The sequence below is a fragment of the Gadus chalcogrammus genome, chromosome 11 (assembly GCF_026213295.1).
Source record: "Gadus chalcogrammus isolate NIFS_2021 chromosome 11, NIFS_Gcha_1.0, whole genome shotgun sequence".
NCBI lineage: Eukaryota > Metazoa > Chordata > Actinopteri > Gadiformes > Gadidae > Gadus > Gadus chalcogrammus.
Genome location: NC_079422.1, coordinates 15196492 through 15216188, shown reverse-complemented (window position 1 = coordinate 15216188; position 19697 = coordinate 15196492). Strand labels below are relative to the sequence as shown.

The window sequence follows — 19697 nt, the reverse complement described above, 5'->3', positions numbered from 1 at the left end:
ACACACACACACACACACACACACACACACACACACACACACACACACACACACACACACACACACACACACACACACACACACACACACACACAGTTAAAACATGCACACACACACAGGTAAGACACAGAAACACACACACACAGGTAAATCACACACACACACGGGTAAAACACAGACACACACCTTCCTTAATCCACTAATCAGCCTCATCTCTTCTGATCTTCTCGTGTGCAGGGGTGAAGCCGTTCAAATGCAACGCGTGTAGCGCCCTGTTCACCACCAACGGCAGCCTGAACCGTCACATGGTCATCCACGTCAAGTCGTTCAAGTGTGCGTTGTGCGGCGAAGGTTTCCGCACCAACCTGCTGTGCAGGAAGCACATGCGCAAGATCCACCACGTGGAGGAGAGAGGTGAGCTGCAGCTTATGCTGGCGACTCTGATGTTTTTGTTAAATCACCGCCTCAGACCCTCATTCTACTAGGCTACGTGTATTTCCTGCCACGGTTTTTTCAGTCTCTCTCTGGCCAGACAACGCAGACCAATTTTCAAATTAGCCTTAGTTTCACATCTCATTTTTTGAGCTTCCAAAATGCCTCTGGATGCGATCGCAGAGACCTGGTTCCAATCACTGCAACACAACGGTTGACATATCAATGGCAGCGTTTTGTTGTTTTCCAAAAATGCCTGAGTGACGCTCCCGTAGGGCGCCCTCGGGGCGTTTGTGATCCCGACAAACGGTTATGCTCGGCCAGAAACCTGTCCAAACGGCCAGACGCATATGCCAAGCAAATGGAATACGAGCTGGCAGATTCATCTGCTTCCTCGGCTAATTTGCGCATTCGTGTGAATGCCATTTTCATATTTCTAGTTGTAGAATAACCAATAAAACCGAAGCAGTTTCAGACCCTCTTGCTAACTTGTATGCGCCAACGCTATCAAACACCCCCAGTCGTGGATCTGGACGGCGCCAACGTGGCGGTGGAGGAAGAGGAAGAGGAGGAGGACGACGACGACGAGGATGACGACGAAGACGAAGAGAGTCGAGGGACCCTAGGCAAGCGGCGGGGCGCCAACATCATCACCTTCACGGAGGAGCAGGCGGCGGCGCTGGCCAACGACCCCGGCGACACGGCCACCGTGTCGGAGCGCGTGCTGTCGCAGTCGGCGGCGGAGCGCGACCGCATCAGCGAGATCAAGGACAAGGATGTGGAGCTGGAGGCGGAGCCTAAGTTTGCCAACTGCTGCAACTTCTGCCCCAAGAGCTTCAAGAAGCCCAGCGACCTCGTCAGGTAAAGTTCACGTTTAGAATTATTATTTTTCTTTGTATTTGAATGTTCACACAATTGTTAGTCTTCATTCGAATTTTTTATCATTTAGTTAAACTGTGTTTGTCACTTTTAACATGACTAGGTGATCGAACCATCTTAGCAGCCTCTCCTGGCCTTACCAAAACATCTGTCGCAAATCATTTTATACATAAAATAAGATAATCTTACTACTATATCAGCAGGCCTGTCGCACCAGTCACTCAAAGTTACTCAAGTGCGCATGTGCCAAGCGCGAATGTATATTATACATACACCGCAAGCAAGCACATCCGCACGAACATACATGGAAACGCACACACCACACACACACGCGCACGCACACGCGCACGCACACGCGCACGCACACGCACGTCAACACAAAGGCAGCGACGCATACACGCGAGCGCACACGCACGCACACACACATGCACAGGTAAAGACGTTTAACGGCTCCGCCATCGGCGCAGGTAAGAACCTCCCGAAATGTCTTTACACTTTGTTGCTCAAACTTAACATTACTCCCTCCTTGATTCTCTCCAAATGTCTTGCGATATTGATTTCCCCCCCTCCCCCCTGTGGACTGTTTTAGTTGTTTTATATTTTGTGTGTATGCTATGTGTGTATTTTTTAGGGATGGGCGTGAGGAATCGATTACTCGAGTACTCCTCGTTACAAATGAACTCGGTTGGTGGTCAGGCAAACTCGAGTTTGCACATACACACACAAACAAAGTTTTCTGAAGCAAATGTATCGATATTCTGTCTGCGCCACTAACGCATGCCGTGGGCACAAAGCAAATGAAATGTATCCATTTCTGTGTGGCGTGTTCCGTGCCGTGTGTAGGCAAGCTAGAATTAAAAAAGTTAAGAGATGGCGGTTAAAGCAATGCGCAGCGAAGAATTGAAATACTTTAAAGAAATAAGAGATAAGGTGAAATGTAAAATATGCCAAGCGAAATCGAGCTACCAGAAAGTACTATGCGGCAACATATGCTCCTGAAACACAACGGTGAGTTCGGGAAAGCAGACCCGCAGCAACCAAGTGTGTCGGCTATATTCACCGCCGCAAGACGCAGCTGTAATCCCGGCCGTGTAGAGAAGATCACGGGGGGTGTTAATGACGGTTCTGTATGTCATTGAGTGGCCCCCTAAATGATAATCATTTAGGGGGCTTTTGTTCGCTGTTTGGTTAAAAAATATAAAATTGTTGGCACTGCTCTTAAGAGTAATTTGTGGCGAACAAATGTTATACATTGTAAAATTATAGCCAAAATTTTATTATATTATGCGCTCAGAAATTTGGTACATTATCGACTGGGGTTTCCACATTATTGCTATAGGGTTAATTACAACTAGAGTTGCACGCACGAAAACTCTTGTAGTAATAATAATGCAAGGTCTAGGATTCATAAGGAATCCAGGCACAGAACTAAAATGGTTCACACTCCATTGGAGCTACGCACTGCACTTGAGACACCATGACTTCAGTTTAGATGGCATTGAATAAAGTGTACACCACCTCCGGGAGAAGCTACATTCTACACTCCTCCAGCCTCCCCTCTGGCTCTCATCCTCTCTCGTGTCTCTTGCTCCCTCTCCCTCTCACCCTCTCATATTAGATCTGTTTCTCAACCTCTTCACATCCCCTCTAGCTGCTGACTGATTTAATGAAATATAAATTAAATGACTAACAACAACAAATGCGGTCCTCAAGCACCAGCTCAGCGGAGACTCTGAGAGCTGGGGATGTGTTCTGCACACCAACAGGAAGTGAGCCATTTATGGGCCGCTGGGATTAAGCACACACACTTTCTTTCACAAAAGTTATCGGTAGTTCATTTATTTTTGTGCTGGACATTTTTTATTTACTCTCTGTGATATGTTATGATTATTTTAAAATGTTCAATCCTGTTGTCCGTCACTTTAATAATCAACGGTTTATCTGCTGTAATTAATCGTTGTTTTAAAAATTCTCCATCTAGCCTTTTCTTTCTTTGTTCCTCAAGCTCATGAATTAGCGAACTGCGGTTTAAAATGATGGGGGCAATTTTCACTGAGTTCTCTCAGCCCACGTCTTTCCATTTCCAGAGACAAATGTGTTAATATGGCCAGTGCGTTGCCACTTTTAATTTCCCAACCGCTCAAATTTGTCAAGCATACGGAAGACTAACTGCAGTGGGGCGGTAATGGCAAGAGAGGTCCCACTGTGTGTGTGTGTGTGTTGGTGTGTATGTGTGTATGAGGCTTACTCCGCCTGAATTATATTCAGTTTTCAAATTATATTTTGTCTCCCAGCGAGCAAATATGACAAGGCACTTTTTCTTGTATTTAATGGCCTCCCGTCTCTCACTTGCTCTCTCTCTCTCTCTGTCTCTTGTCTTTTAGGCACATTCGCATCCACACGGGGGAAAGGCCGTACAAATGTGACGAGTGCGGAAAGAATTTCACCGTCAAGTCCACTCTGGACTGCCACGTGAAGACACACACAGGTCAGCCGCTGAGCTCTCCAACCACTCCGTGCAACTCAACATCCAATCAACGTCCCTGACCCTCTCTCTGGTCAGGGTCAGGGACAAACTCTGAATTCCTCTCCTGTCTCTCCTTTATCTGTTTCTCCTCTCTTTGTCTCTCCTCTTTCTGTTCCTCCTCTCTCTGTCTCTCCTCTCTCTCTCTCTCTCTCTCTCTCTCTCTCTCTCTCTCTCTCTCTCTCTCTCTCTCTCTCTCTCTCTCTCTCTCTCTCTCTCTCTCTCTCTCTCTCTCCTCTCTCCGTCTCTCCCCTCTCTGTCTCTCCTCTCTCTCTCTATCCTCTCTCTGTCTCTCCTCTCTCTCTCTCTCTCTCTCTCTCTCTCTCTCTCTCTCTCTCTCTCTCTCTCTCCCCGTCTCTCCCCGTCTCTCCCCTCTCTGTCTCTCCTCTCTCTCTCTATCCTCTCTCTGTCTCTCCTCTCTCTCTCTCTCTCCTCTCTCCGTCTCTCCCCTCTCTCTCTATCCTCTCTGTCAATCCTCTCTCTGTCTATCCCCTCTCGGTCTCTCATCTCTGTCTATCCTCGCTCTCACTCCTCTCTCTGTCTCTCCTCTCTCTTCTCTGTCTCTCCTCTCGAGACCTTTTCTTGGCAACGACAGGAAGAGGCTTTCCTTTTTGATTGAGAAATCGCTGTATTTCCATAAGATAGGAATCCAGACACGCCAGCCAACCTTTGACAGATAGTGCTGGCTAGCAGATTGGTCACAGATACTGTGTCACAGATACTGTTAATGCTGAAAATGCAGCACAATTTAAAAAATGCTACGGATTGCGCTGGTAAAATAAGAACTCTTTACACTAGCGAATTCTTAAGTTGCGTTAACTCTGTTTAGACGTGCACAAATGCCACTTACACGTGTTTAGCCTCCTATACAGTCCTGGAAAGGAGGGAACATGAGGGCAACTTTGGAATGGTTCTTTCTTAACACATTCATCAGCTTTTCACCCCCCTTGTTCTAAGTCATTACATTCATGTCATTAGTTGTGTGATTACGTAAATGCAATTCCACTTCCAGACGTCTGGGCGGAGAGACCCAGCAGAAGGGAATAGAGCGGAATGGAACGGTGGTCTTACTGGAAATTCTCCTCTCTTACCAGAACGAATTCGTCAATGGACCCACCACTACCCTCTTCTGCCCTCTAATTTAATTAACTTTTTAATGTGAATGGTTGGGTGAAATGTCAAGTTAAAAGATAATTTCCTCAAGCAGATTTCTTATTATAAAGTCATTTCTTCCTAAGGTCTATTTCAAGTCCGTGGTTGAAAGCAGTCTTTTTGTCAGCTGAGTCCTGCCTCTAAAGCCGGTTTCTCTGAGTTTGTCTGCTGAGTCCTGCCTCTGAAGCCTGTTTCTCTTTGAGTTTGTCTGCTGAGTCCTGCCTCTGAAGCCTGTTTCTGCGTATATTTTCCCCGCTGAGTCCTGCCTCTAAAGCCTGTTTCTCTGTATTGGTCCACTGAGGTTTGCCTCAAATGCCTGTTTCTCTGTGTGTTTCTCCGCTGAAGGTCAAAAGCTGTTCAGCTGCCACATGTGCAACACCTCCTTCTCGACCAAGGGCAGCCTGAAGGTCCACATGAGGCTGCACACGGGCTCCAAGCCCTTCAAGTGCCCCTTCTGCGAGCTCCGCTTCCGCACCTCCGGCCACCGCAAGACCCACATCCAGTGCCACTACCGGCCCAACGTGGAAGTCCGTCGGTCCAAGAGGAACGCCGCGGCCGCCTCCTCCTCTTCCTCCTCCTCCTCCTCCAACTCCACCACCTCCACCTCCTCCATCGGGGTGCACGCCAACCACCAGGGACAGGACGCGGACGGGGGCCAGGGCTCAGGAGCCGGCCAGCACCTCCACCTCCAACAGCACCACCACCAGCAGCTGGGCACAGAGGGCCTCCAGTCGGTGGGGCTCCTGCATGCCTCCAACTCGGACCCCAACATCTACCTCCCGGGGAACCACGTGCTCACGGGCCAGTTCGACCCCAGCCTGCTGCAGCAGGGGCTGGTGGGACAGGCCATCCTGCCGGCCTCCATGTCGGGTAGGCTCCAGATCCGCCTCACAGTCACAGATTGTGGTCTGTTTGTATTGACCAAGTGAGCTCCCCATGCAAGGCATTTGTCGTGGGGTAATTGGTTGGGTAACATGAGATCAGAAAATATGCAAATTTTACAGAATATAACTTGAAGCAACATAATATAATATAGATGACAAATTGGTCTGAAATGAGAAAACACACACACACACGCACAGTACATTTCCTGAGTGTAATTGAAAGGCCAGCAGATAGATTTGTATTAGCACTGGGAAGTGGGGGTGTATCAGCGGGACCAGCAGCGCATCAATCTGGTCTGGTTAGATTGATGGTGTTGTTAACCGTTGAACCACTTTGGGACTAAAGGAGTTACCTCCTGAAGCTTATGCAGATGTGTCTGTGAGGGTCTCGTATACTTCCATAGTTTTTCTCCTGGCTGAGGATGCACCCATCGATCTGCCATCCGTGTATAGAAGTGCGAACCCGAAACATGTTGTGCGTGTAGCTTTGTGTGATTGCTAAGTGGTGCGGTTTCCAAAGTTAGCGCACCGGGAAAGTAGATAATAAAGCAGCAGCCGGTGCTGATTGTGCTTGTGACGGATCAACGCATGAACGTCCATAACGGCAGCCGGGAAATTAATTTTACACTCTGGGGCACGAAGAGGAAGATGAGTGGAGGGGGGCGGGGCGGGAGATAAGATGGAGAAGAAGTTTAGGGGGTGCAGGGGAGGGCTCAAGGACTGGGAAATTGAATATAATTTTTTCAAAAGCTCTTTCGTCACTCTTGCAAGGTCTCCTGATATGTTATTTCATAACTGCCAGGGGGAGACAGCATAGAGTCTGGCCCTTGTTGTGTGTGTGTGTGTGTGTGTGTGTGTGTGTGTGTGTGTGTGTGTGTGTGTGTGTGTGTGTGTGTGTGTGTGTGTGTGTGTGTGTGTGTGTGTGTGTGTGTGTGTGTGTGTGTGTGTGTGTGTGTGAGATGCATGTATGGTCCTGAGTGATTCTGTGTGTGTGATTGTCCTTAAAGTGGTGAATGAGGCTCCTTTTGGTCGCAGGGCTGCAAAGGATCCCTGGTTCGGGCGGTAGTGAGCTCATAGACATATTACTTGCATCACTAATGTGGACTATAGTCTCTGTCGCTGTCCACTTAGTCTCTCTCTCTCTCTCTCTCTCTCTCTCTCTCTCTCTCTCTCTCTCTCTCTCTCTCTCTCTCTCTCTCTCTCTCTTTCTCGTTCTTTATGTCTCTCACTCTTTCACTCTGTCACTTTACATTTAATTTCATCGACATTCTTATTATTTTAACTACAAAATGGAAACCAAGCCATTTCATGGAAAATGTTGGTTGAGTGCTGAGACATCATTAGGTATAAACACTGTGGCACGGCATACTGTTGTATCACTGGGGATCCCTGGTTGACAATGGTTGTGTGTGTGCGTGTGTGACTGCGTGTGTCTGTCCGTTTGTATCTATGTGTGCCTGCATGCGCGTGTGTGTGTTGCAGGGGGCGACCTGACCGTGTCCTTGACGGACGGCCTGGCCACCCTGGAGGGCATCCACCTGCAGCTGACCCCCACCAACCTGGTGTGTCCCAACGTCCAGATCTCAGGCATGGACGCCGGCACCACCATCAACAACATCACGCTGCAGGTGGGCAGCACCGGCCTCCACCCCCCAACCCCCAAAAGGAAAACTTTTTGTACAGTTTCAGTCTTTCCTCCTGAAGCGCTGTGCCACATCCAGAAAAGTGTTTATAATGCAGTTCAAAAACATTTGGTGTTGGAGAAGTTCCAGCCCTCCCTTGAAGCAATCTGTGAGAAATCTCTCTGTCTGCTGCGGTTGACGTGGGGGGCAGCCGTATTCATAGTTATTGCTCACCAGGAGGCTGCCACTGATTTACAATCCAGATGCCACGAGGAGCGAACTTTATCTAATGCCATCAAGAGAAGGCATTGATTTGGTTCACAAGTTTCTCTCTCTCTCTCTCTCTCTCTCTCTCTCTCTCTCTCTCTCTCTCTCTCTCTCTCTCTCTCTCTCTCTCTCTCTCTCTCTCTCTCTCTCTCTCTCTCTCTCTCTCTCTCTCTCTCTCTCTCTCTCAGATCGACCCCGCCCTACTCCAACAGACCCTGCAGCAGGGGGGTCTCCTCTCCCACTCGCTGGGGGCTGACGGGAGCCTCATCTCCCACTCCGGGGGTCACCTGATGACTTCAGGTACCGACCACGGGGGGCCCACCAACGTGGTCCTCCACCCGCTGACCAGCCTGGCCCTGCAGCCCACCACCATCAGCCAGGCGCAGGTCACCATGGCTGGCCTGGGAGACCCGGACGCCCCTGGTAGGTCATAGCCCAAAGAGGAGCACTGGAACGAATTGAATATGATTCTTCACAAAATAAAATTGTGATTGGAAAAATTATTATTACCTGAGAGGTAATAATAATTCACTTATTTGTGAAGAGTACAAAGAGGAGCACTGGTAGTGCACCTCTTTGTACTCCTTTACAAATATAAATCTATATTTTTTCCATCACAATTTTATTTTGTGCAGAATCATATTCAATTCTTTCCAGTGCTCCTCTTTCAGTGGTAAATAAAAACATCTATTTTTGGAGCTCAATGTAATACCACAGTGAGAGACCCTGCTAGACGAGACAGGATTATTCTGTATTCTTAAGCAAGAGTGCTTATCCTCAGCCAGATCAGAATCACTGCAACCCACGGCAATGATGGTAATCATGCCCGGGGCCCCAAGGTGTCTGTGTGTGATGTTCCCTTCGCGGTCTACCTACTTTGAAACACATCGAGAACAAAGAAGCAAAGACACCCAAAGCTTGTCAGATCTAATTTATTGCGAGACTGGAGAATGAAAGCCGTCGTTCAAAGAAGAGGGAAAAGAGAGATGAATCGAGGCATGACCGCCACAATTCAACACGACCCCCCCCCCCCCCCCCCCCCCCACCGCAGGCTCCCAGGACCTCAGCCACGTGATCGGAGCATCGGGGCTGATGGGTAGCGTCGGTGGAGGCGGGCACGAAATCACCCTGACCATCAACAACTCCAGCCTGACCCAGGCTCTAGCCCAGGCCCAGGCCCAGGCCCAGGCCCAGCATCAGGGCCAGGCTGTGGGCCCAGCCAACACCCAGGAGATCACGCTCACCATATCAGGTAAAACTGCCTCGACAACCGACGCCACCCATACGTACACACACCACCATGACGGTGGCGTCAACAGTGCGAGACAAAAGCCAGCATATCGAGAGCCGTGGACGCAGGTAATGGTCGATTGGTAAATGGACTGCATTTATATAGCGCTTTTTGTAACTCATTCACCCATTCATGCACACATTCACACTCAGACATGCAAGGCGACAGCCAGCTCTTCTGGAGAAGTTAAGGGTTAGGTGCCTGGCTCAGGGACACCTCGACACTCAGGAGCCAGGGATCAAACTAGCAACCTTGTGGTTTACCAGCCAACCCGCTCTACTTGCTGAGCTACATGCCGTCATGCTCGCGAACGCTCTTTAAGTCAAGACGCAGCATGCATGGTGCCGCAGGGACCCTGTAATTTATGGTCGAGGCAGGATCGTGCAGTTCATGCATGGCGAATGTATATTAAGATTTAGGCGTCTCGCTCAGAGACACTTCAGCGCTTGGCTAGGAGGGGGAGCCGGGGAGCATTCCAGCAACCTTCTGCTCGCCAGACACCCCGCTCCACTCACTTGAGCCTCCCGCCAGGCCCTAAGGTCGGGGACGAAATAGACCATAAACCAGGCACTTCAGCCGGCCCTGTAATCCCCGTCAGCTCCTCAGTCACAGATGGATGCCACCCAGTGAATCTTTTTCGTTTAAATCTTTTTCCCCTCCAGATATTTTTGACTTCAAACTGCCAATTTGATCTGTGTTTATATACTTTTCCCCGTGTACTTTAACACCCTTGGCTGCTTGGGAGTTTTACTGTGTGTTTGTCTAAGAATTGAGCTCAGTGGGGAAGTCAAGGCCGATATTTAGGTGAATTGGTTTATGAAGATAGAATCCATACGTATGTATGTACTATTGTCACAGTAAGGTTTAAAACTACTGTTGGTGTTATTTGGGAGTTTTAAAGACAGAAATCTTTGAAGGGAGCAGAATAGAGCAAGATTTTGAGACTATTGACAGAAACAAATAAGCGTGCCCTCCCTCTTAGTTTTAGCCGTTGAGAAGTGTTCCATTTAACGCAGCTTTGATTGAATGGAAGCACTGAACCAAATCAGGGATGATGATGCCCTGATTGGTCACGAATGAGCGAGGTCTCAAACCTCGATTGCCAAGGGCTGTCTGCTCAAAATAGATATTCTAACAGAGCATTGTAATCACTTATAGCTGACAAATGCTATGGTTATTCTAAAAACGTACTCTCCATAACATGTTACAAATATTTGTAACATTAAGAATAAAACATTAAGAGAACTACAAAAATCGATGGCATTGCCTTACTTAGCATTTGCTGTTTGAAGTCAACAGGCTTGAAAGTTCTCGTTACCATCATAGAGCGTTAGCGGCGAGAGACGGTGTAAAAATATATACACCAGTACACTTAATTGATTTTCTTGGCTATACATACATGTCAGAAAAAATTATAAATGCTGTATTAATTTACATTTGATGAACAATTGCTTAAGTTCTAAGAAATATGCATTGTATGTTTGAACAGTGAAGTTTGAACATGGATTAACCCAAGTTTTTCACCATGTTGGTTGGTAGGTCAGGACCTGCTCCCCCAGCACAGCGCCTCAGGTGGACAGGAGATGAACAGCGGGATCAGGCTGACATCCCCATTGAACTCCCAGACCACCAGCGCCACGCTCACCATCCCCAGCGACCAGCTGCTGCCTCAGTGCCCCAACAACACTGGCCTGACAGGTAGGCAACCAGTCACAGCCATGACCACCTGTTTGTTCAAACTTAAACTTAAAATATGAATACAGTGAATGGATACATGAAATATGACTGCATTGTATGAAATATAACTACTTTAAGCTGAATATTATTCCATCCCATTTTCAAACTTCAATGGATACAAACAGCATGACTGAATTGTATGCTATGAATTAATGATTCATATATAATATTATTGTCAAGTTTCTTAAAAATATATAAGCCTACACACATCGATACATATTTTAGGACCCAAATAAACGTTTCAATCTAAATATTTAGTTTTTAGTATTTGTTTGTTCCCTGTGTCAATGTGATGTTTATTCTTATTGTAAGCCTTCTGTGCTAACTGGGTTCAGGGTTTTTAGTTTGCAGGTTTTACGTGCTGCAATTTGTTACTTAATGTTGCACCGACAGAAATGCGTGTATATCTTCAAGATAAGAAGCATGGTTGGGACTAGTTAGGGAAAAGGAGCTTCAATGGTTAATACCATAGACTGTATGGATGATTCACACTAAATACTGATTTAACCCAACATATAATCAAATGTGATCGTTTTTGCTGTGATAGGCTCTGCACGTACCAATAAGCACAGAAAGAGAAACAGAGACAGCTACGCTGTTGTCAGTCCTCTACCTCTATGGAGGTTACTAACCTTTGGATTACTAATAATTAGTTCAGACAGTCCCATGCTCCTTAATGTATCATGGTGTTTTGTGTACAGAATACATTTTTAGACTGATTTGACTGCATGTTTATGGATTGCGAATGTAAGTTGTGTGATCTCCAAGGTAGGGATGTGCGTCATCGGCAGGCAGGTAACGACATGGCTTATCACCGAAAGGTCCTGAGGCTGGCCGCAGCAGAGGCGCAGGGTTACGCAAGGAATGACATGCCTCTCGTCAGACATTTCCCTAAGGAATGCGGACAGGAATATACATTGCTTATGAGTCACTGTGTGTGCGCCTTAATCGCGACTCGAGTCCCAAGCAGCAAACTGAAATCCCTGTCTCTGATACATTCTCATGTACATGTGCACATGCATCTTACGCAAATGTTGAAAAGTGTATCAAATCTTCAATATTTACGGTGGGAGTGTGTATTTCTGCTCCCATGCGTTATATGCTAATGTTCACATCTGTGTCATGTACTCAATCTATGTTTACACTGTGCGCATCTATGTACTTGTTAGCGTTTCTCCAGTCTTCCTGTCGCTGCCTTCGGAGGCAGGCGTCTCTTTGTAAGCATTGTGACGTGCTTGCTGTGGATGAATAGAGCACTGCCGCTCCTTCTCTTCTGCTGCGTGGAGGGCTCTGTGATCAGCCGATAACAGGCTTTGCGTCACCGAGACGCGAGCGAGATCTGTGGCCTCAAGAGCTTGGCGCCTTTGAAAACTGCTTGCCTGATTGTCTCTCTTGGAAAGGCTGAGGAATAATCAAATCCTCCCCCCCATCCTCATCTCTTCGTTACCGTCGGCACTGAGCTAGGGGTATTGATTTAGATATTCAAATCAACTTGCCTGACGAGAGTTGAGTTGTGTGCTTATCAGGTGTAAACCAGGAACACCTGTAGCATTGATTTGGCTTTGAAATGTAATATATTGAGGCTTTGCAAATAGACAATCCATCTTTGCCTGTGTTTTCATATTTGTTTGTCTCAGTTATTTGTATCTGTTTACAGTATTTCATTCTGTGTCTGTCTTTCTTTCTCCCTCTCTCTCTCTCACTCTCTCTCTCACGCTCTCTCTCTCTCCTCCCCCAGTAACCAGCCTTCCGTCTAGCACCAGCCTATCACACACCGCCGTGTCACAGAGCCTGGTGATGTCACAGGGAGGCGTGGCAGCCGACGGCAGCGTGACTCTGACCCTGGCCGAGGCGCAGGGCATGCTGGAGGGGGTGACGCTCAACCTCAACTCTCAGGTATGTGGCCAGCATACCGCATCGTAGCATACCGCATCGTAGCATACCGCATCGTAGCGTAGCATACCGCAGCGTAGCGTACCGTAGCGCAGCGTGAGCTAGCACACAGAGGTTTCACGCCCCAAACTTACTTCTTGTGAGAAGTTCAAGCACAAATGTGGGGACCACCATTTAAAAAATTGACTGAATGATGTTTGTTGTAACATTGAGAGTTCTGAGGGGAAAACTGAATAATTCAAGGTAATATTCTCGTGGTGTCCCACCCAGCTCCCAAACAGGATTTTTTTCACCTTCATTCTAGGGCCAGACGTTTCCAGGGGTGCTGACCGATGCGGGCCTGCAGGGGCAGTCAGCCGGCTCTGTGCAGCCGGTCCTCCTGGTCTGTCATCAACCACAGGGGGCCAACGGAGCGCAAGACAACGGATTCCACGTCAGTGTATGTGTAGTGTGTTGTGTGTTCATGATCTCTCTTGTAAAATAACCTCCCCTAGCTATCCCATGAATGAGCAATTCTCTGTGATCGCACGCACGCACGCACGCACGCACGCACGCACGCACGCACGCACGCACGCACGCACGCAGGCAGGCAGGCACACACACACACACACACACACACACACACACACACACACACACACACACACACACACACACACACACACACACACACACACACACACACACACACACACACACACACACACACACAGCAATCTATTCTGAGCATGTGCGTGACGCCCGTGCCATAGCTTGTGGAGGACGGGCCGGCGGCCCAGGGGGCGAAGGAGGCCCAGGAGGAGTCGCAGCTGAGGAACCGGTGCTTCTACTGCAGCCAGGTGTTTCAGAACGCCAACGCACTGCGGCGCCACTGCAAGCAGAACCACGGCAAGGACCGCTGCCACGTGTGCCGGGTCTGCACCAAGGCCTTCAAGAGAGCCACGCACCTCAAGGTACATGCACACACGCGTACTAAAAAGCATGCACGCATGCACATACACATTAACTAAAACGCAGGGGAATACGCACACATGCACACACACACACACACACATGCGCGCACACATAGACACACACACACACACACACACACACACACACACACACACACACACACACACACACACACACACACACACACACACTCATATTTCACCGATTTAGGATGCACCTGGGATTAACACGCACACACATGCGTACACACACCCACACACGGGTGCGCATGTGTGAGTGTGGGACTTGCACATGTTGACTTTTTAAAAACATTTGCTGAACCTTTAGCTGAACTTCTTTTGAGAATAGACGGGGAGACCTTTGCTCTCTATATTCTCTGTTGGATTTTCTCTGTTCCAATCTCCACCCTTGTAAGCCAGGTACTTTTGTGATGTGTGCACTCAGCTCCCTTGACCTTTTTATTGGGCTGTGCTGCAATAAAAGACCATTGCTTCCTACACTTCAGCTGAAATTCAAAAGGCCAAAAAAATGAAGTGGAACAGTTTTGTTTCGTCAACCGGAACCCTTATCCGGCCTTCCACAGCAAAGATGAATAAATCAGCACCACACAATCGACCAGGAGGGTACCAGCTGATGCGAACAAACTATCTTTTTGCGTTGATGAAACAAGGATGTTTCTTTGTTTCTTTCTCAAGTGGGCTTTTCGAGAGACCTCCCTCAAACTCCCAATCCCGGATAAAAAGAACAAGCCTTTACTCCGGAGAATTTGATTTCAGGGTCACTCGCCCTCTCCCTTCTATGGCAAGCCTCTTGGACTAACACACAGTGTAATGCATGTAAGGGCTGCTTAGCTCTGCCCACAAGCAGTGGGATAAAGCGGAGTAGTAAATGGCCTAATGGCAATAGATCTCTCACAGTAAGTGTTGGAGAAACCTTGAGGGATATATTTTGAGGGCTGGTACACGCATGATCCCTTCATCACTGACAGCTGGGTAGATTAAGTCGATTTAGTTCCTCTGCCAACTGAGAGGAATTGAATCTTACCCTGGTCATCACCCCCAGTCACGTCTTGTTGGTTCCCTCAAGCAGGCACACGCATACACACAGGCACACACTCGCATGCACACATACACAATCATACACGCACACACACGGACACAAACCGCCCAACACACATGCGTACACACACACCCAGACACACACACAAACATGCACAGGTCAATGGTAAAACTATAAGACGTGCGATCATTGAGGCATATAAGTGATTGTGGGAGTGGGGGATCAGTTCACGTGACAGCTAAAGCTACCGTGTCATTACAAAAGGGACTTATTGATTTGCTATAAACTGTCCGGCGTCTTATCCCTCCCGCTTGAGAAATCTGTAGCGTGAGCATCATCAAAAGCCCGGGGGGGGGGGCCCTGGCTACACCCCACCTGTCAATCATCTCCATGTTTGTTCATATTTTCCTGCGGTGTGTTGCTGCGGGGGTGGGTTTGTAGAGGGCTAGGCAGTGGAGATGAGAGATAGGACAGGTGGATCTGTGGCGAAGTGACAGGTCCTGCATGACGGCTTTATCCCAACCAGCCCCCCAGCTTGTAGGAATGGGTGGACCCTGCACAACAACACCCATAGAGACTGCATCAGAAAAACACACATACACAAGGATTCGTCCCGCTTTTTCCACATTGCCTTATTCTATGTCGTTGTTTGCCCTCATTCGTGAGGGGACTCATTCCTCTCATTCACCCAGTACCACATAATGCCTGACATGTATGGCAATAACAATGTCTCCTTATGCGTGATTCTGAATTCCGTTTTACCCAAACTAGACTCTCCCCCAAGACCCCAGAGGGACTTCCACGGAGATGAGGTGTTGTTAGTGCTGCTTAAAGTTCCATGAGAGTATCAGTGTTACTATTATGAGTATTTGGTACTAAAAGCTACATTATTATTCACACTATTAACATTTGAATGAATGCGTTTGGCTCCATGAATATATATGGAGGTATTATATATGAATTTTGTACGGTTAGGGACTCCCAGCCTGTTGATGTGCGACTGCTCTGTATTCCTGCTGTCTGGTTATCATCTCAACACCACAACATCACCTTGGGCCTCATCAGACTGGCACTCTCTCTCCGTGTCCCTTGTTCGCTCCTATGTGTTTGAGGTTTTGTGTTTCGTATGGTTAGCCATCCCCATTTCAACAGCCTTCATTCCCGTAAGACACACATTCCCGTAAGACACACACAGTAAGACACACACAGTAAGACACACACAGTAAGACACACACAGTAAGACACAATAATACACATTAAAAGAAGGTTAGCAGCCTAGTTGTCCTTGCCCGGATGCTACGAAATCTCCTGCCTGAGGGAAGGAGGGTTAACAGACCATGTGCTGGGTGGATGGAGTCCTTCATGATGGAGGCTGCTCTGTCCTTGCATCTGGTGATATAGATGGTTGACAGAGAGGGCAAACTTCAGCCGATGATTCGCTGGGTGGTGTTGACCACCCGCTGTAGTTCCTGCTTCTCTGCCGTTGTGCAGCTGCAATACCACACAGTGATACAGGAAGTGAGGGTACTCTCCACCACACACCTATTGAAGGATTTGAGTATGGCTGTGGACATGCCTGCCCCCTTCAACGTCCTTAGGATGTACAGCCCTTGTTGGGCCCTTGTTGGGCCTCCTTGATGTTTACCCTCCTTCCCTGGTGTTATCCCGCCAGGTTAGCGTATTGGTAAGGTGCAGGCCTATTTGAATGTGTGAAGTGAACCCTCTCCACAGCTGTGTAGTCGATGTAGAGGGGGGAGGGGTAGGGCCCTTCCTGCGGGAGTCCACAATCGACTGCTTCGTCTTCTTTGTGTTCAGGATCAGGATCACAGTTCCAGTCCCCTCACTTCCTGCCTGTAAGCCGTCCCATCCCATTGCCGATTAGTCCTATCACGGCTGTGTCCTCTGCAAACCTAACTATGACATTACTGTCGTAGTGTGATCTGCAGTCGTGAGTAAGCAGTGTGTACAGTAGAGGGCTGAGCACACAGCCCTGGGGACTGCCGGTGTTGAGCATGGTGGGTGAGGATGTGAGGTTATTAATCCTAACAGACTGAGGTCTGTGGGTCAGGAAATCCAGTATCCGATTGCAAAGTGATGGAGCGAGACCGAGTGCTGACAGCTTGTTGATCAGTGTCTGTGGAATGATTGTATTGAAATGAGAACTAAAATCAAGAAAAAGTAGTCTCACATATGAATTGCTAGTCTCCAGATGTGTGAAGGCTTGGTGGATAACGGCTGAATCTGCATCAGCAGTTGAACGGTTCTGCCTGTAAGCGTACTGGTGACATTCGGATGTGATGTTAATGGTGTTCTTGACATGTGTCATTACCACCCTCTCAAATGTTTTCATGATGATTGGGTTGAGAGTAGTCTGGCTGAACATAAGAGGACAGCGTCTATTGCCTAGCGTCGGATTCCACCGCTACTCCTCCCCTTCCGGTTGCTGGCATTTCCCCCCGGCACTATTTTGTATGGACACCGCTGCTGCTTCCTGGGCTTAGCCCCGCCCTAGACGATTGTGATTGGTTTAAAGAAATAAAAACAGGCCCGCCCAGTTTCCCCACGGATAGACGGCTCACGGTTCTACTTGCTGTAGTGTGGTCTGGCTTTGCGAGACTAGGTTGAGAGCAACAGGTCTATATTCATTAAGACAGGTGACCGTCTGGGCTTTGATGACCCCTGAGAGTTGGCATGCACTGTCCTTTAGGACACGACCTGGAATACCGTCAGGTCCAGCTGCCTCTGTCTGCAACCCCAAAGCCCACTTGCACACACAGCAGAACTAGCAGGGAGCGGATGCCACCTCCAGCACCCTCCGTCACTCACCAGCCAAAGTACAGCTTTTTAACCATAGAAGTTTGGTTACATAAATGGAGAAAAGGTAAAACAAGAGAGTTGTTAGATGCAGTTGGTAGATACTGGCACGGCGACAGTGTACATTCTATAACCTGGAAGACACCATTTTCAGGAGCAAGATCAATATGGAATATTAAATCTGTATAGCAGGTTTCGCTATCAAAGGGGACTAGAATTTCCCTTGAAATTGGGATGACCGAGGTCACTTCTGTATTTTACTTTGTATTTGCTAAGTGAGTCTGGATACATTTTTTTCGTTGAACTCATTGAATGGTGGTCTTTCATGCCCGATATAATTTTTTTATGACTCAACGTTTGATAAAATAAACTTGAAGATGATCAGAAATGCCCCTGAAAAAACATTTCTTAACTTTATCATAAAGAGCCTCGAATCAGATGAGGACAGCTGTGTGGAAAGCAGATATATCGGTTCTTGTTTTACTCCCACATTAAGTCCTGGTATCTTTCATTGCTACTGTTATTTGATTTGACCTGGAGCACAACTCTCAGAGGGAACAGAGAGAGGGACGTGAGCCATTCTGTGGGGTATTGGCTGTGTTGTTCTATGTGTGCTGATGCTCATACCATACCAAACAAGGAGTCCTTTGAAGGAATCCGACTGATATGGACTTTTTAAGTTCTTAAGTTATATGAACTGAGTTGAGTCTTAGTGAGACACACATGACCTTTACCCTGTATTTTGGTGCAACAAAACACCTCCAGTGCTCCGTGAAATGAAAGGATGTGATTTTGAAGATTTTTTAAGAACTGCTTAAGTATTACAAGTAATGACCTTTAGTTGAAAAGGCTGAGGGAGGTCTCCCAACAATCATCACAAACCCTTTACATAGCGTACAGGATAATTTCTGGTTTGGTGACAGATATCTATAGGAAGTGATGCACCCTTTTTGATATGCCATGCCCAGGGCCACACCCCCTATGGCTGATTGGCATGAAAAGTGATTCACTTATAACTTGACTCGTAACCAAAATTCCCACCTAGTCTGTTGCAAATCCGTGCTCAATATTTAGAAAAATCCCTCACACAGACTAACAGACACACCGACACAGACAGACAGACACAGGGACGAAAGACAAAACAGACGGCCAGAAAACATAATATCAGGTAAAAGTTTACGAAATTACACAATAAACTGTACAAGACAGAGAAGAATGAAAAGATAAGGTGCAAAAGCGTTAAGAACACAGTCCCTACCCGACCATAGTTGATTGAATTTCATGGTTTTCCTATTTTCTCAAAGAGGTCGAAATAGCTGGCAATACTTTTCTGTTCATGGTGGTGAGTGGTTTTCAATTTGATCAGATAAAGCTTCAAATCTGTTTTGTTTTTTTAAATAAAGCTTTAGCATAATAAAAGTAGAAAACTATCTGGATACTTTGTGATTGCACGGGGCGTGTGTCCGTGTGTGTGCTCACCCACCCGCTCCCTCTCCCCCCCTCCCCAGGAACACGAGCGAGTCCACCAGCCCGGGCCCTCGGCCAGCTCCCAGAAGCCCCGGGTCTTCAGCTGCACCTCGTGTGACAAGGCCTTCGCCAAGCGCTCCCAGCTGGAGAGACACAACCGCACACACACAGGTAACGCTGCGACACACAGCGTCGACACCGTGACACGCACAGATAACACTGACGCACACAGGTAACACTGTGACACAAACAGGTAACACTGTGACACACACAGGTAACACTGTGACACACACAGGTAACACTGTGACACAAACAGGTAACACTGTGACACACACGGGTAACACTGTGACACACACGGGTAACACTGTGACACACACAGGTAACACTGTGACACACACAGGTAGCACTGTGACACAAACAGTTAAAACTTTGACACAAACAGTTAACACTGACACACACCGGTAACGCTGTGACACACACAGGAGACAGTGTGAATCACACATACCACGACGCACTGAGGCAATGCAGTGACACACACAGGTGACGATGCTACACACACACTCTTCACACACACGTCAGCTCTGGGTTCTGCAATGACGTGCATGAAGATTTCTGTTTTAAAATGATTAAAAACATAGAGTACAGACTACATTAGAATGCATTACGTCAAAAGTATTTTTAGGATAGAAGCTTGTAAAAAGAATGGGAGATATGCACGTGGT

General features: G+C 47.6%; 1 protein-coding gene across 4 annotated transcripts in view; it reads left to right on the top strand.

The window, feature by feature from the left end:
* LOC130391825 (zinc finger protein 236-like) overlaps window positions 1-19697 on the top strand; it is a 48523-nt gene that overhangs the window by 24236 nt on the left and 4590 nt on the right. For 3 of the 4 annotated variants that reach the window (XM_056602123.1, XM_056602122.1, XM_056602125.1), the window contains exons 19-30: window positions 238-414; window positions 954-1293; window positions 3696-3799; window positions 5333-5857; window positions 7354-7499; window positions 7949-8183; window positions 8812-9012; window positions 10591-10749; window positions 12527-12684; window positions 12986-13120; window positions 13434-13634; window positions 19017-19146. In XM_056602123.1, the coding sequence (XP_056458098.1) occupies window positions 238-414; window positions 954-1293; window positions 3696-3799; window positions 5333-5857; window positions 7354-7499; window positions 7949-8183; window positions 8812-9012; window positions 10591-10749; window positions 12527-12684; window positions 12986-13120; window positions 13434-13634; window positions 19017-19146 (2511 nt within the window). The remainder of the gene's footprint in view (window positions 1-237; window positions 415-953; window positions 1294-3695; window positions 3800-5332; window positions 5858-7353; window positions 7500-7948; window positions 8184-8811; window positions 9013-10590; window positions 10750-12526; window positions 12685-12985; window positions 13121-13433; window positions 13635-19016; window positions 19147-19697) is intronic. The other variant, XM_056602124.1, reaches the window with a different exon arrangement.